This window comes from Podarcis muralis, chromosome 16 (assembly GCF_964188315.1).
Source record: "Podarcis muralis chromosome 16, rPodMur119.hap1.1, whole genome shotgun sequence".
NCBI lineage: Eukaryota > Metazoa > Chordata > Lepidosauria > Squamata > Lacertidae > Podarcis > Podarcis muralis.
In genome coordinates, this window is record NC_135670.1 from 38,914,974 (window position 1) to 38,929,968 (window position 14,995).

At 46.5% G+C, this 14,995-nt stretch overlaps 1 protein-coding gene and 1 long non-coding RNA gene across 5 annotated transcripts in view; one reads left to right on the forward strand and one right to left on the reverse strand.

The window, feature by feature from the left end:
• ATP2A2 (ATPase sarcoplasmic/endoplasmic reticulum Ca2+ transporting 2) overlaps positions 1-1,167 on the reverse strand; it is a 54,152-nt gene extending 52,985 nt beyond the window's left edge. For all 3 annotated transcript variants that reach the window (XR_013390978.1, XM_028710229.2, XM_028710228.2), the window contains exon 1: positions 160-1,167. Coding sequence is in view for 2 of the 3 variants with exons in the window: in XM_028710229.2 (XP_028566062.2) it covers positions 160-277 (118 nt within the window). In the remaining variant the exon portion in view is untranslated. The remainder of the gene's footprint in view (positions 1-159) is intronic.
• A 1,222-nt stretch (positions 1,168-2,389) lies between these two features.
• Positions 2,390-10,418, forward strand: LOC114586598 (uncharacterized). Of its 2 annotated transcripts, none has more exons than XR_013390980.1 (3): positions 2,390-2,599; positions 7,716-7,918; positions 8,818-10,418. It is a non-coding gene; the product is annotated as an uncharacterized LOC114586598 (long non-coding RNA). The 2 variants fall into 2 exon arrangements; XR_013390979.1 differs by lacking the exon at positions 2,390-2,599 and adding an exon at positions 4,643-6,311.
• The last annotated feature ends 4,577 nt before the right edge of the window (positions 10,419-14,995 follow it).

Sequence of the window (14,995 nt, forward strand, 5' to 3'; positions counted from 1 at the left end):
TTTTTTTTTCTGGGGGGTGTGCGGATGTGTCCTGTGCGTGGCTGGCCACACGATTAGGCCTTGAGAAGGGGCCGAGGGAAGAGGAGAAGAATGGGGATAAAAAGAAATGCGGAGGGGGGAGGCGATCCCAGCAGCATCTCCCCTCCGGCCAGGACCTACCGTTGGCGCCCCATCTCTCCTTGAGCTTCTTGACCTGCTCCAAGCTGAGCCCGGTGCTCTCGTTGACGCTGAAATAAGCCAAAACTTCCTCCACGGTCTTCGTGTGCGCGTTCTCCATGGCTGAGGCCGGCGGAGGAGGAGAAGCAGCAGCAGCAAATGGAGCCTCGCTCGGGTTTCCCTCGCCTTCCTTCGCTGCCTCTCTTCCTCTTCCTTCTTCGCAGCAGCAGCAGCAGCAGCAAATAAAAAAAAAGAAGCGGCGCCTACCCTCGCTCACCACTAGCCTCCCTCTCTACTCCTTTCCTCGCCCGCCCGCCACCCTCCCTTCCCCTACGGATCCCCACTCCTCCTCCTCCCCGGATTTGTCACCATCGAAGGCAAGAGATCCAGAGGGGGCCCGGCGCTTTCTAGCAAGGCGAAGCCAGCCAGTAAACCAAGGCTCTTTCGGGGGGAGGGACGGCCCGCAGCTACCACCAGGCTGAGGGGGCAATAAACCCCCTTTTCCCCTCCTCCCACCCCAACTCAGAAAGGCACCCCCTCTTTTTCTTTTACTGGCAAGGGTGCGTCACCCAGCCCTCTCCGCCCTCCCTCAGGGTGACGGGTCCAACTCGAGGGGTGTTTCGTGAGGGGGGTGGCAAAAATAGGAAGAAGGGGCTGCTACCCAAACTGGGGGGGGGGGTTTATAAAATGAGACACCCCCTTTTAATGAATTCCTCCCCTGACTTCGCAGTCAGTAACTGGCCTCCCTCCGGGTTCGCTGAGGTGCGAGCGCCCTCAGGGTTGGGGGCAGACAGAACCGCCCCACCCGCCTCTGACGGGGCAGCACCGGCGGCTCCTCGGCGCGCTCTTCCCCGGCTCGGCCGCCTCCGCTCGGCAGCGCAGCGCAGGCCTCGGTCGGCTCTCCGGCTTCCTGCCCCCCTTTTTGTGTGTGGCGGCGGCGGCGGGGCTTTTGGGGTGTCCCTTTCTCCCGCTTCCTGCCCTCCCTCGTCCCGGCTCCCCTCCCCGGCGCTGGCTGAGCCGCCGGCCGCTGCTCTAATAGAATTTATCCGAGCCAACTCGCGGCTGCCCCTCTTGCGGCCGCGGCATGTGGACGATGCTCATTGGCCGAGAGAGGAGTGCGAAGGGAGGGGGAGGGGAAAGAAGCCCCGCCCGCCCGTCGTGACGTCACCGCGAAAACCCGTATCCTGCTGCTGCTGCTGTGATTTCGCCAGAAGCCGGGAAGAGGCGCGAGGGAGGGAGGCGGAGGGAGTCACTGGTGTCTACAAAACGAATAATAAAAAAAATGAGCCCCCCCGCCCCGCGGATTGATTTTGCGGCGCGCGCTGACGCTTGGTGCCGTACAACTCCGGGAACGGCCTCGCTCGGAAAGGGAGTGGGCGGGCGGGCGTCGCAACCAAAGCAATGTAAACCGGTTTGAAAAGGATCTCGAGCGCCTTCCTCTTTCCAGCCGAGCTGGGGGAGGGGAGGCGAGCTGCCCGTTGGCCTCCCTGAGGCGACGCTGGGCGGCCCGTTGGCCTCTCCGCCCGCCTCCGGGTCCCGTCGGGTCAAGGGGCCGCGTGGCCGCCCTTCACACGCACCCGACACGCCCAGCTGACCTTTCCAACACCTGAGCCCACCTGAATCTTTTAAACACGTTAACATATGTGTGTGAGAACGTGTTGAAGCGCGCACACGCGTTCTACCTCTCAAATGGCATTCTTATTGAGACGGCTTCGTTTTTCTGCCGTTTCCACACAGCTGCTATGAGGGCAGATGCGCTCCCCGCCCCCCCCCCCCCCCGCGATTCTAACAGCACTTTTTAATATAAAACATGCTTTTCACGCTCCTTGGCCTGTTCACCTCACGAAGTCTTGCCTGAAATACAGTCGCTATTGTTGATGTGATTAATTACTCTTATCCCCTCAACCCCACCCTTTTATGCCTGCAGACCTGAAAAGCAGTTGACAGGATTAAAAGCAGTTGAGGCAAGGAACATATAAGCAGTCGTATAAACTACAGCAAACTATTTGAAAGGACCACAGATAAAAGCAAATAAAAAACAGCGGATTAAAAACCGATCAAAATCATTTGGGGCGGGGGGGGGGGGAGGAGAGAGGAAGGATGGAATACAAAATTGAAGGCTTTGTTAAATGAAAAACGCAACTCTGACACAGAAGAGGCCCAGTGGATCTTCCAAGGGAGGATATCCCACAATCATACTTTCCAATGTTTCTTGGTCTTCCAAGATGGGCAGTCTTTCCCCTGCTGCCTAGCTGTTAGCTGATAGTAGACAGGACTGGATTCTGACTTGTTACAAAACAGATTCCAGTGTGCCTGAGCTGAAAGTGCTTTGATTTGATCTATTTAAGGTCAAACTCCCAGGCATTTCAACTGTGCATTATGCTGTTTAAGATCATCAGTCTTGCTGGAACACACAAGAGGACCATGCCTCAACCTCAAGCAGGTGGCACCAACATTATTTATTTACTACTAGTTGCCTTGTACCTGGCATTGCTTAGGACTGTAAGAAGCTAAAAAAGAAAGTGCAATTTTGAAAGGTTCAGTCCACCATCTTGATTCAAAATAGCATCTAATTGTATCCAAACATAGACAAAAACTTGATCTCAGGAACAATCATACAAAATTTGGTTACAATATCTTAAGTGTCCAAATGAACAGCAAACAAATAGATTATTATTATTTTAGCAAATTATATTTGGGATGTCAGATTACAATTTGGGGGGAAGATTAGCTCTTGTTTTTCCCACCCCTGAGTATTGATATATACTATAAAACTTGGTGCCAGTGGTGTCCTCTAGATGTTGTTGGACTACAGCTTCTGTTTATCGCTGACCATTGGCCATGCTGTCTGGGAGTAATGAGAATTGGAGTCTAAGAACATCTGGAAGGCACTACATGATAGGCTATCTTAATATAAAACAAGTGTTGTTGGCATTCCTCAAATGTTGGAGAATACGCATCAACCCCTTCTTTCTGCCCCCTAATGTTTTTTAACCAGCAAAAGTATGCACACCAAGGCAGTACTAGAACAGGAAATTCTGCTCCTTCTGAAAAACTGCTTCTTAGTACAAAATGCTTCCCTAGATTTTAGACCAGATTTATCATCCAGAGGGCATGATGGGTCACACATTTTATCAGGTAGGAGTTAAAATTAGTACTTCTCTTGCCGGGAAGGGGCTAGAATCTTGAAAGAAGAATGAACTATCTATGCAGATGCAATCAAAGTGTGGACAGGTCTACAAATAGGCTAATTCTGTCCCTTAAAACCAACATTGAAATATTACTCCCTGCCCCTGTTTACCTCTGTGGAATTTAGATGAGAGCATCAGGCTCTCCTGAAGGGATAATAATTTGGAAACGCATGGTGTTTTCTTGACCAATTTATCTCTCTTCACTGGCAAGCAAGTTATTTTGGCCTGTCTGTGAGAAGGCATCAAAGCTGATTGTAAACTGTGGAAGCATGAAAGCTTCAGGCAGATTAATTTTTGAGCTGGAGCAAGCTACAGAAAAATGTAACTAAAAGGGAGACCAACACATACGAATTCTCTGCTCCCGAGGAGCTGAGATTGCAGTGTGAATGCAGAGTGGGACCTTGGCAAGAAAGGCAGCACCGCAAGAGGTCAAATTAATTCTCAGTGAAATCCTGTTGGCTTTAATGGAATAAAATCCCTGTTCATTAATCTGATGAAGTTGGCCGTCACTCATGCTGCAAGATATCCTTTCACCTCTAAAGTAATCCTGAATATTTTAATAGAGATTATGAAGGCTTTGAATCAGGATACCTGAAAGCTCAGCATCCAGGTCATGTGAAGTGATAATAAGGCAAAGAGTTACACTGAGCATGTGCAGATTGTCCCTGTTTCATGGTAGCCGTATCCAGACCCCCACAAGTTCCTACTTTAGGTTCCTCATCAGGATTTACCTCTTTCATTAAACCTTTGGCCTAATCTCATAATTCTCACCCTGATCCAAAATTATGTCTAAAATTTAACTCAATTTCTCACCTACTCTCTGTGTGAAACTTCACTTATCCTTTCTCCCCCCCTTTTTGTCTCCCTCACAATACAAATATAGTTTGTGAGAAAGACCTATAGTGCAAGGGTTTTTCCACTTCTCTTATTCTGCAAATGTTAATGGCGCTGTATATATGAAGGCGGGAAAGAAATTGAATATATGCACTCTCTCTCTCTCTCTCTCCCTCCCTCCCTCCCTCCTATGAAAATACAATATATTGGCTAATGGTACTTAGTGTAATTGTCCATTCCATTACGGCCAAATATGTTACTTTTAGGTGCCAGGCAAAAATGTTTCTTTTCATACAGGCTTTTGGCCTTTAACTTGGAGTGTTTTAGATTTTGTGGCCTCCACTAATGGGTGGGATGTGTTAAATTGCCTTTTATGCACATAAATGCTTTTAGCTTTTCTGTTTAGTTTTATCTTTGTTTTATTTTTTATTATATCAAATGTGTAAGAAATAATAATAATAATTACAAAATATAGCTCACTGGACAGAATATTAATCAGCCCTGAATACTAAAATATACACACAAGTACCTTCCACTTTGGATTATACTATTCTAGTCTATTGACCTGATATTCCTTCTTCATCTATCTGTATTAGAACCAGACCCCAACATTCTGTCATAGGCTGACCTAAACACAGATTCAATATGGGACCTGTGAAAGAGGATAGGGAGTCAGACAGAAGCATTCTTGATTCATAATGGATGGAAAATGATCCCATTGCTTTGTCCTTTATAAGTTAATTGCTTGTTATCTTCTCCTATGGAGAAAAAGCTGTGCATGAGGTCAATGAGGGTAGCATTGCTCTCTGCTCTGACACTAGATGACCCAACCCTCTCTGACAGGCTATATATTGGACTACAACTCCCATCCGTTCCAGCATGATCAATAGGATCATGGGAGTTTGTAGTCCGAAACATCTGGAGAGCATCTGGAGAGCATCAGATTAGTGAAGGCTGCCATGGGGTGTAATTTTCCATTTCCTCCAAACCTGAGTGGTGCCAAAGGAGGATGTTTTGGGACAGGAGTTGGAGCAGCCAAGGAGCTGTCCAGCAGGATCTGGAAGGTTGGGCAGGGGACCTCCCCCTCACAGCTGCTGCACCAACAATTTGCAATCAGTAACTGATGGTTTTACAGTAGACCCGGCTCTGCCTCTTCTGGCATCTCCATGGGGCTCTGATCCAGAGCATGCACTAGTACGTACCTGCTCTTCCCAAGCAGGACTGAGGACATAGATGCTTCAGTCTTCCAAACAAACATTTGGTCCCTCATTATTGCAGCCTTCTCAAGAGGGGAATATTTCAGTTCTTTCTTAGGAGTTGTTAACTTCCCAGGGTCCCCATCTGTGCTGGGGCTCAAAGTTGGGTTCTGCTTCTCCTTTGTGGAGAAAGTCTGGTTTGGTTCAGGGTCTGCACATAGGCTGGTACTGAGCAAGATTCATTTTGGTATTTAGACAGAGGACATCCTCCACTCCCACTCCAGTCTTTGCAATGCAGAAGCTTTCCATCTGCATACATCCTGCCCATCATCATGGTGGGTATTTCACTAGCAAAGCGTTGCAATCATCTGGCATTAGGAGGAAGGCATTTCAGTTCAGAGAGTGTGGCTTGTTTCATGCCCCAGCACTGAAGTACTGGAGAATTTGTAGATACAGAATGAATCAGGGTTTCCATCTTCGTTGCCACAATGTGTTAGTGGATAAAGCATTTTTAAAAAATGAATGAAAGCATAAATGGGATTTGGTCTCAAGAAGGACATCTGCTTAAAATGATCATGCACTCACCCCACATTATGTAAGGTAGCAGATTTGCTAGTTATGCTGGTGGCTGTCCTTAATATGTGTGACAATGGAGTTCTCTTTGATGCTCAAATGTCAGGCCAGTGTTTAATGGCTTTGGCTGGAGTTAAGCAAAGCACAGGAGGGTGCCATTCAAAATCCCCATGCAGTTCAGTCAGTTCATCCAAATGCTGACCTGCAATACCCTTTCTATTTCAGGTCTGTGCCCCATCCATATAGATGCAGACAATATTCAACCTTCTCTCCGTCAGACAATAGCCTAGACTGTTGTATGTGTGCAGATGGATAAATAGGGATATACTTAAGTGTCCACTGCCATCCAGGTTGAAACCAGGTAGTTCCATTATGTTTTAATCCAATTTTAGCTACAGTTCTTAAGCTGTGGAGTTCAATTCAGACACTATATGACCAGACCACTGTGACTCTCAGCGTTTGTTGCTGTTGTCATAACTGCTCACAGAAATTAAGTTCCCAATTATCCTATAACTCAGCAGTGAAAGAATGTGAGCGGAAAACTATTTTAACTTTCCTATTGAGTAAAACATAGATGGTGAAATGGTGGTAGAAGAAACTAATCTATTCCTCCTACATTTTAGGCCATGTGCACGCAAACAGGTCTCCCCCACTGGTTGCTGTGACAAGTAGGATTCGGTGCTATCCCAACAAGTGAAGGAGGAGAGAGCAGAAAGCTGTTGTTGGAGGAATCCAATACCAGCTCCTGGTTTTGATTGTTTTTGTGGGCTCTCATGTACCCAAGTAACATTGGGCCCACTCACAGCAGCTGCCACCCACCTACTTTCCTACCTCCTCGGTAGTTAGGTAATTTAGGACTCTGGACTTAACCAACTGACACCTGCCCCTCCCCTCTGGGCCCATTCTCCACAGTTGGACAGAAGCAGATAGTGACAGTGAAGAGTGGATGGAGCAGCAAGAGTTGCTGAAATTTCCCAGGGAACATAAGGACATCAGAAGAGCCCTGTTGGATCAGACCAGAAGCCCATGCAGTCCAACATCCTGTTTTGCTGCTGGCCCACCAGGTGCCGATGGGAAGCCCATCAGGAGAACAGGAGTGCAAGAGCTATCACTCACTGTTGTTCTCCAACAACTGGTATTCAGCGGCAGGCTGCTGCCTTCGTACATAGCCACCATGACCAATAGCCCTTGATAGCCTTATCTTCCATGAACCTGTGAATCCCATCTCACAGGTAGGTAAGTAGGCTAGGGTAGCAAAACAGGAGCAGTAAGATGGCCACTGCTGTCCAGCAACACATTCAAGAGGGCTGCCATCAGTGGAGGAGGCTTGTGCCAGCGGAGGGGGGTGCAGCTGCCCTGCTATGCCAACCACTGACACTGTCTGGGTCTGGGGGATTGACTGGGAGGCTAAATTAGAAAGCTGTAGGCCTGCGTTGCCGTCTGGCAGCCTATAACCATTGCCTGCAATTGCATAAAAATTAGAAGATGGTAAAGCTGCATTTCTCTGATAGAATAAAACAGTTTAAATATAGCAACTACTGTTGGGTATTTTTGTAGTCATCTTGCTCTTTGATATCATGGGGATATGTCAAACTCTATTTAAGAAGCTTAAAGCTTTGAACTACTTTTTTATTTTAAGAAATACATTTTAGGTGATTGGAATAGTTGTACAAACCCAGTAAGGGAAAACTTCTCATATGTTGTTTTAAGTGTATGTAAACGGAACAATTATTTGTGTGTCTGTGTGTATTATCTTTCTTGCCAGGCAATAGTGGGTGTTCCTGTTAGCATCAGGAGGTTGAAACTGGCAAGAGCCCTGAGATTATGGCTTCAAAAGGCAGCAGCTGAATTTCAATGACTTTTCCAATGGGGCTGTTCATCCCTCTCTGCATTTGTTCACAAGATAAGTAATGCCGGTGAATCAGTTTCTATGAGCTGTGGGATGAAGAGCTAAAGTCTGGGTTGTTGGTATGTTTCTTTCTTTAATTCTCTCCCCCCCCCCCCCCGCACAAGCCTCCACATTAATATTTTGTTTGTCGGGAACATTCCTGTTTTGGAACCAGCTTTCAAAACTGTCCTATCCATTGCCTCTGTGTGATTGAATTTTGTATGTACCTACCTGGAGCCTGAGATCATCAGTTGCCCTTTTCCCAGTATCCCCATAAGCTAATATATGAAAAGTGGCAAAGAGAATTTGAGTAATTTTGAGAGGTAGTTCCTGGTTATGGAATACCCTCCCCAGAATGGCTTACCTGGCACCAAATTTTCAGCACCAGGTAAAGTCCCTCACTCGGTCAAGGCCAGTTAATTATCTGCATTTCACTGTTTTAGGCTGATGGCTTTAGCTCTGTGTGGATTTCTGCTAGCTGCTGGATTATATAATTTTTGTTAAATTGTGTTAATATTTTCTCTGATGTCATTTGGCATTTTTGTATTTTTGTGCTGCTACTGGTTGATCTTATTATTATTTTAGTCTATTTTATGCTGCGCATTTTCTATACAACCTTGGGTAGTGGGTCACTAATAAATGCAACACACATACATTATTTAAAAATTCAAATTCCTTTTGGACATGAAGTCTGTGGTGAGGTCACAATGGGATGATTTTATCTTGTCAAATTTGTGTACTGAATTGGAAGTCACAGCCTTCTCCATTGCTGCACCACTAGCCCAGGTGCTTTTGGCTGCCTGAAATGTGTCCTCAAACTGTGATATTGCCTCTTGCTTGTCTTGATGAAAAGGTGTGTGCATGTCTGTTTCTAAACCCCTGGCTTTTGCATGGCTGGAATGTAGTTTACTAGTCAAAGGGGTCACAACGGTTGCTTTGCTCATTCAGAGAATCTTGCTCTTCTCACTTTTTCCTGCAGTCCTGCCCACCACTGACATGCGACCCCCAGAAGGAATGTGGTCCTCAGGCTGAAAAGATTTCAGTGGAACCATAGTAGCCCCAACTCAGTGGGAGTCAATGACAACTAAAGGTAGCAGCGCCCCTTGAAATGAAGAAGTGCCTCACTGAAAAGTGGTGCCAATAGCTACAGTAGAATTGTTTAAGGCTCAGTCTGAGAACGACCGTTGCTGAAGCAACATTTGAGCTCTGCTCTTCCAAATTCTCCAGCCTGAGCCCTGCATAGAGTTCTCCAGGGTGCTACTGAAACTTGCCTTGCCTCTGTACTCCTAAGGCTGCTGCTCAAATCAGAATATTATATTGCAGAGAAATAAAAAGAAAACTTTATGGCTTCTAGAAAGACTTGCCTTTCTCATTTCTGCTGTTTGTTCCCTGGTTATTCCTCATTTGGACGACTAGGAGCTTGTCCACCCCAGAGTTCACTATGCGTTCATTGTGTCTTTGCATTTCCATTTAATTTGCATGGTCCACAAATCATTATCTTCAAACAACACCAATATTGTTGATTCTCCACTGTGAATTTGGGGTTACCTAATATGGAAATTATCCAATAAATTGAGGGAAATTGATCTCTAAACTTATGCACTTGAGGGTCACAGATTATTTGTGGGGGTTTTGTGGGGTGTGTGTGTGGATGGCTTAGTCATCACTTTCTGCCACTACTTCCTCAGTGCTTTCATTGCTTTTCTGGCTGTGCTTGTAACAATATGCAGTGCTCTCCTAAATGCAGGAGCTCACCCTTGATCCCTCAGATTTGCATGAAATCAGAAAAATGCAAAGCAAACCACGCCATGTGATTGTGCTGAGAGTTTACAATTGCCTGACTCTGTGCTTTTGTGCACTTCCTGGGCAGGGTTTTATTTTTTAAGGTGCCTGCACAGCTATTGATGTGCATGCCCTGTTGGTACTTAATCAGCATAATATAATAAAGAAATTAGAAGATGGGGACATACACAAAAGGTAACCCCTACTGGTATGAATGAGAAAGACCCAACTAGCTCCTGACATACAAATCCAAGCATGTGCGGGTGTAGATGACTGGCCTAATTTGAAGGTGGGGGAGCAGATTAACAGCTAAATAATGCTCAAACGCAGGCAAGCCCTACTAATGTACTGTATACTGGCCCTCTTGGTTTGCCATGCAAAAAAGTGCTTGACTCCCCTCTTAGGCTCTGCACTTTCATTTTTGCTTCTGTGTTGCCAGCAACAGTTTGCTGTATGACATTTTCTCAGTAGGTTTATTCTTACTGACGTTGCCTCTATAATGTTTTTTTTTTAAAAATGAATTCAACTATCTCAGCCCTCAAAAATATATGACAATAAAAGCTCTATATTAACAAGGTGAGGTGAAATGGGAATGTGCTTCCTCCCTGCCGCTGTGCTCCCCCCTTCCACTGTGTGCCGAAAACTGCCCCCTCTTGTTGAATTTTGCAAGAGCAGGGAACGTTCCACAAGACCTTGGTGCTTGACTTCTCTGCCCCAGGGGCAAGGAAGATGAGTAGCAATGCTGCATGCCAGAACACTTGCCTGTCATTGGAACTCAGTGGGGGGGGTGTTTCAGTGGTGGTGGAAGTGGTGGGGCAAGAGTGGTGTCGCCTCTTGCACTTCCACTGCCTGAGGCAGCTGCTTCACCCCACCAAATGGGTGAGCTGGCTCTGCATTGACAAGTTTCTCCTAAAACCCAGCCACTTAGACGGGGGCCTAACCTATAACCCTCCAGATGTTGTTGGACTCCAACTCCCATCAGCCCCAGTCAGGATGGTCAACCGGGATGGGAGTCACAAGTCCAACAACATCTGGAGGGTTACAGGTTCTGCATCCCTGCTCCAAAGATTTAACCTAAACAGGATATGCCCAGAAGAGACTTTGAGCCCAGAGAACAACATTCACAGAGAGTTCCCAGAGCTCAATATTTTGAGGCTCAGTGTCCTGCTTTTCTCTTTGCCTTGTGCATAGCTCTTATCTACGTCAGAGGGATTTATATGCTCACTGAAATTGTCCTGACCTCCAAACCCTTTTCTATTTTAGGCTGTTTGACTTCTTGACATTTTCCCGGTTATTCTCAGATGTTTTGCTGCATTTTACCTAAAGCTACACTATGCTGGAGACACATGTAAAGCCAACAGCTTTCCCTCTTTAGAGCCATTTAGTTATTTGATTCAGAAAAACGGGTTGCCAGGTTTTAGAATATTCCTGCCTGGCTGTCTCAATTCCTTTAGCAGCCTGGCATGCTAATAGGAAGTAGGTGAAGCATTTCCTGGCATGGAGATAAAACTTTCACTTGCTAGATTTCTGGGTCAGACATAGGAGTAGAGACAGAAAAAAAGTTGGCATTTTTATTCAGAACATTCCACTGCAATTCAATTAACAGTTGGCTGTATTTTAACAGGTTTTTTTAAATAAAATAACCCTCTTACGGATTGCACAAACATGAATTGCAAAAGCAATATTAAATGTGCACTTCCAGATACAATTTTTTTTTTTGGGGGGGGTGAAGGATCAATATCTACATGGCAGTTATTGGGACTATCTGATCCTCTTATGAGCACATTTGCTCTCCACATCACACACAAACAGAAGTGCTTGCTTTCATGGGAGAGGACTCAGGGATTCAGGTCTTGGTAGGAGGAATTGCAAGGCAGAATCAAGGCAGGAACAGGCACCCAGGTGAGCAGGGAGAAGTCAAGAAAACTGACAGGTCAAGGGGTGGCACCTTGGGGGTGGAACGAGGACATGGGCCAGCCCTGCCCTGTTGTGCTAAAACTATTGTTTTCATGGGGATGGGGTTTTAACTTGGGTGGATGTTGTTTATTTGTGGGGAAGTTTTAAATTGTTCTTAAGCATTATATGTTAATTTGTATTATGTATTTGTATTTTTTGGTTATACAAGGCCAGGGCTCAGCAAGGTTTACTTCATCTGGGCCGGTTCACTCCAGCGGAGATCCGTCTGTGGGCCGGATTGCCCACAATTTCTGGCGTCTGCATCTGCACAGACATGAGTCCCCGCGCTGTGCTGCGCCAGTTTAGCACAGTGCGTGGGGACTCGCTCAGCGGTTTGGGAGTGGCTGGTGGGCCGGTTAAATGATCCACGTGGGCCGCTTGTTGCCTATCCCTGTACAAGGCTGATTAATATTCTACAGCCTTTTAAATGTGTTTGTGGGAGGGGGCATTATTGTTTTGTTGTTTTTATTCAAACTATTTATTTGTGCTTTTACCTTGTATTTTTATCTTGTGAACCGCCCTGAGATCTTGTAATGAAGGGCAGAATATCCTAATAAATTACTGCTGCTGCTACTACTACTAATGGTTGCAGAACATGAATGTTTTCCTTGGGCGAATGGAACTGGATGGGGCATCATTACGGGACGTTCAGCAGAGCTGCCAGCTTTTAAACAGCTGAAATCAGAGGCACCAGGTGCCTGGAAGTCCTTCAAGGTTGTTTCCAGGGAGCAGGAGCCACTGCGGAGAGCAAGAGAAATACATAAAAATAGCTTCAACATTTCCCAGCAAACCCATCAGCTTTTTCTCGCCTTAGACCATACCAAAATAGAAAATAATTAACTGGGAGCAAAATGTGTGACCTAATGTGTATGTGTGTGTATGCAAGGGAGAGTGCTGGGAGGTTTGGAAGTAATTAGATGCAAAGCTGCTAATATTCCATTAAAATATCTGTGGCTTCTCAGTGCAGTCAGGAAAAGTTAATCTATTCTGTGCCGTTAATACTAAAGCATCGGTTGTCAGAAGCTTCATTCCACAATCTCTTCCACACTTGCACATTTCTTTGCCCACTAGGCTGAAAGTCTGGCTGGGGATGGAGCTGTGTAACCACGGGCAGTACAGAATCTGGTCAATGGCATGACATTGGACATTAAGAGATCTCAGCTTCAGTCTTGGTTTTAGACAAAGGTATTTGAAACACATTGGCCTTGTCTGGCAGTGACGCGCTGAACAGCAGCGGTGGCCATGGAGAGGCAACGAGATGCTGCCTCATAGTTCCTGCAGCCACAGCCGCCATCACTTGGGACAAGTGGCAGCTCATCCTCCTCCCCAAACTTGGCAGCAGTGGCAGTGGCGGGAGAAAGAGGGACTGTCCCTGGAAAATAGGAACACTTGGGAGGGTATGAGAAGAGTTTACCAATTAGGTAATTACACCATGCATGTAAAACACATTCCCCCATCCCTAGAAAGAATTCTGGGAAAGTCTGCTGGGAATTGTAGCTCCTTGAGAAAACTACAATGCGCAGGATTGTGTGTGTGTGTGTGTGTGTGTGTGTGTAGGGGGTGCTTTTAAATGTATGTTGTATACACAGAGGGGACGCAGGTGGCGCTGTGGGTAAAACCTCAGTGCCTAGGACTTGCTGATCGCATGGTCGGCGGTTTGAATCCCCGCGGCGGGGTGCGCTCCCACTGTTCGGTCCCAGCGCCTGCCAACCTAGCAGTTCAAAAGCACCCCCGGGTGCAAGTAGATAAATAGGGACCGCTTACCAGCGGGAAGGTAAACGGCGTTCCGTGTGCTGCGCTGGCTCGCCAGATGCAGCTTGTCACGCTGGCCACGTGACCCGGAAGTGTCTGCGGACAGCGCTGGCTCCCGGCCTATAGAGTGAGATGAGCGCACAACCCTAGAGTCTGTCAAGGTACGGGCAGGGGTACCTTTACCTTTACCTATACACAGAGAGCTACCCCAATGAAATATGTTTTCTCCTCCATGATTTATACAGTTCCAGCAGTCTAAGGCAGCTCCACAGGAGAGACTCTTGGTATCAGTCTTGACTACAACGGTTGTTGTGGCTGAGAACCTGTTAAGGAACACACCCAGTACCAAACAGCAGACAAGCCACCTAACACTTAAATGACAGGAAATCACGGAGCTACAGGAACAATCAGACTCCATGGCCAGGCTTTCAAAATCTAAACAAGGAAGGCTTGTCACGAAAGGTTTGCAAAGGCATTATTAGGGGAATTGCTCATTGCCCTCTTTGGATTAGATGACCCATTAATGTTCTGAGGAAGTGATACTGGAGTAATAAACATCTAATGTAAACCCTAATCTCTCTAACCTCTCAACGGCTGGCAGTCAGGAGGATTTCCTGGCACTAAATGTGAAATTTGGCTAGGTTATCGGGAAATCCCATACCTCACGTCTGGGTTGGGGGAGTTGACATACAGTGGAGATGTTTTCCTGCGACTTTGATATATGAGTACATTCAGTTTGCTTTATTGCACCTTTATCTGAGGATTCCCTTTTGGAATTCAACCCATTCTAAAGCTGCACCTGTTTTCCTGGGTGATGCTGATTGGTTACGTCTCAGCTAATTAATTTATAGGAGATTTGCACCAGTCATCTCCTGGGGTAATTGCTAGCTGACCCTAACTGCAGTTTTCAGCGTGGGGACCTTGTATTTTATCAGTAAATGGCAAAATGCATGTCATTATGACAGGGCTGAGGAGAGTGCTGGGCTTGTACACTGTAAGAGGAAGCCTTGCAGGTGAAGTGTGTGCCTCTGGGTGGTCTGCACACAGACACCTTCTGCACCACCCCTGAGGGATCTTGGTTAGTGGTCAGCGTTGAGAAGCAGGTGCTGCCCTCTGCATAACATACCCAAATTATTTTCACAGGAAAAATGAATTGTGACCAGCACCTTATGCAAGAGAAAATACGAGGGATCCATCGCGTATACTGTCAGGGAGGGTCAAAGATGGCCCCTGCTCCTAGTGACCTATCTTCAGCTGCACAGCCTGTCCTGGTCTTGGTCACTCGAGGCTGGGAAGGTGACTTTCATACAGATAGAGGACAGATTGGTGTTTGTGTTTTTATTCAAGCCCAGTGAGCTAATCCTGCACTCACCTTTCAGATTCCCCATTCTTTCCCAATGGACTAGTTACCAAAAAAGAAAATCCAGCCCTGCTGCAGGCCTGTATTAAGAACCTGACCAGGAAGCTGTAGTTAATTACCAACCTCTGTGTGCACCTTGAATCAGCAGCCAGACAACACAGTGTTGACCTCAGAGCTCGTGTTGTCCTGGGGACGGGGGGGAGGAGGGGCACAGGATGGGAAGGAAATCGTTTAACATTTTTGCATTACAGACTGACAGGCTTGAGAAGTCTGCACATAGTATAGAGGGAAAGACAAATCATACTTC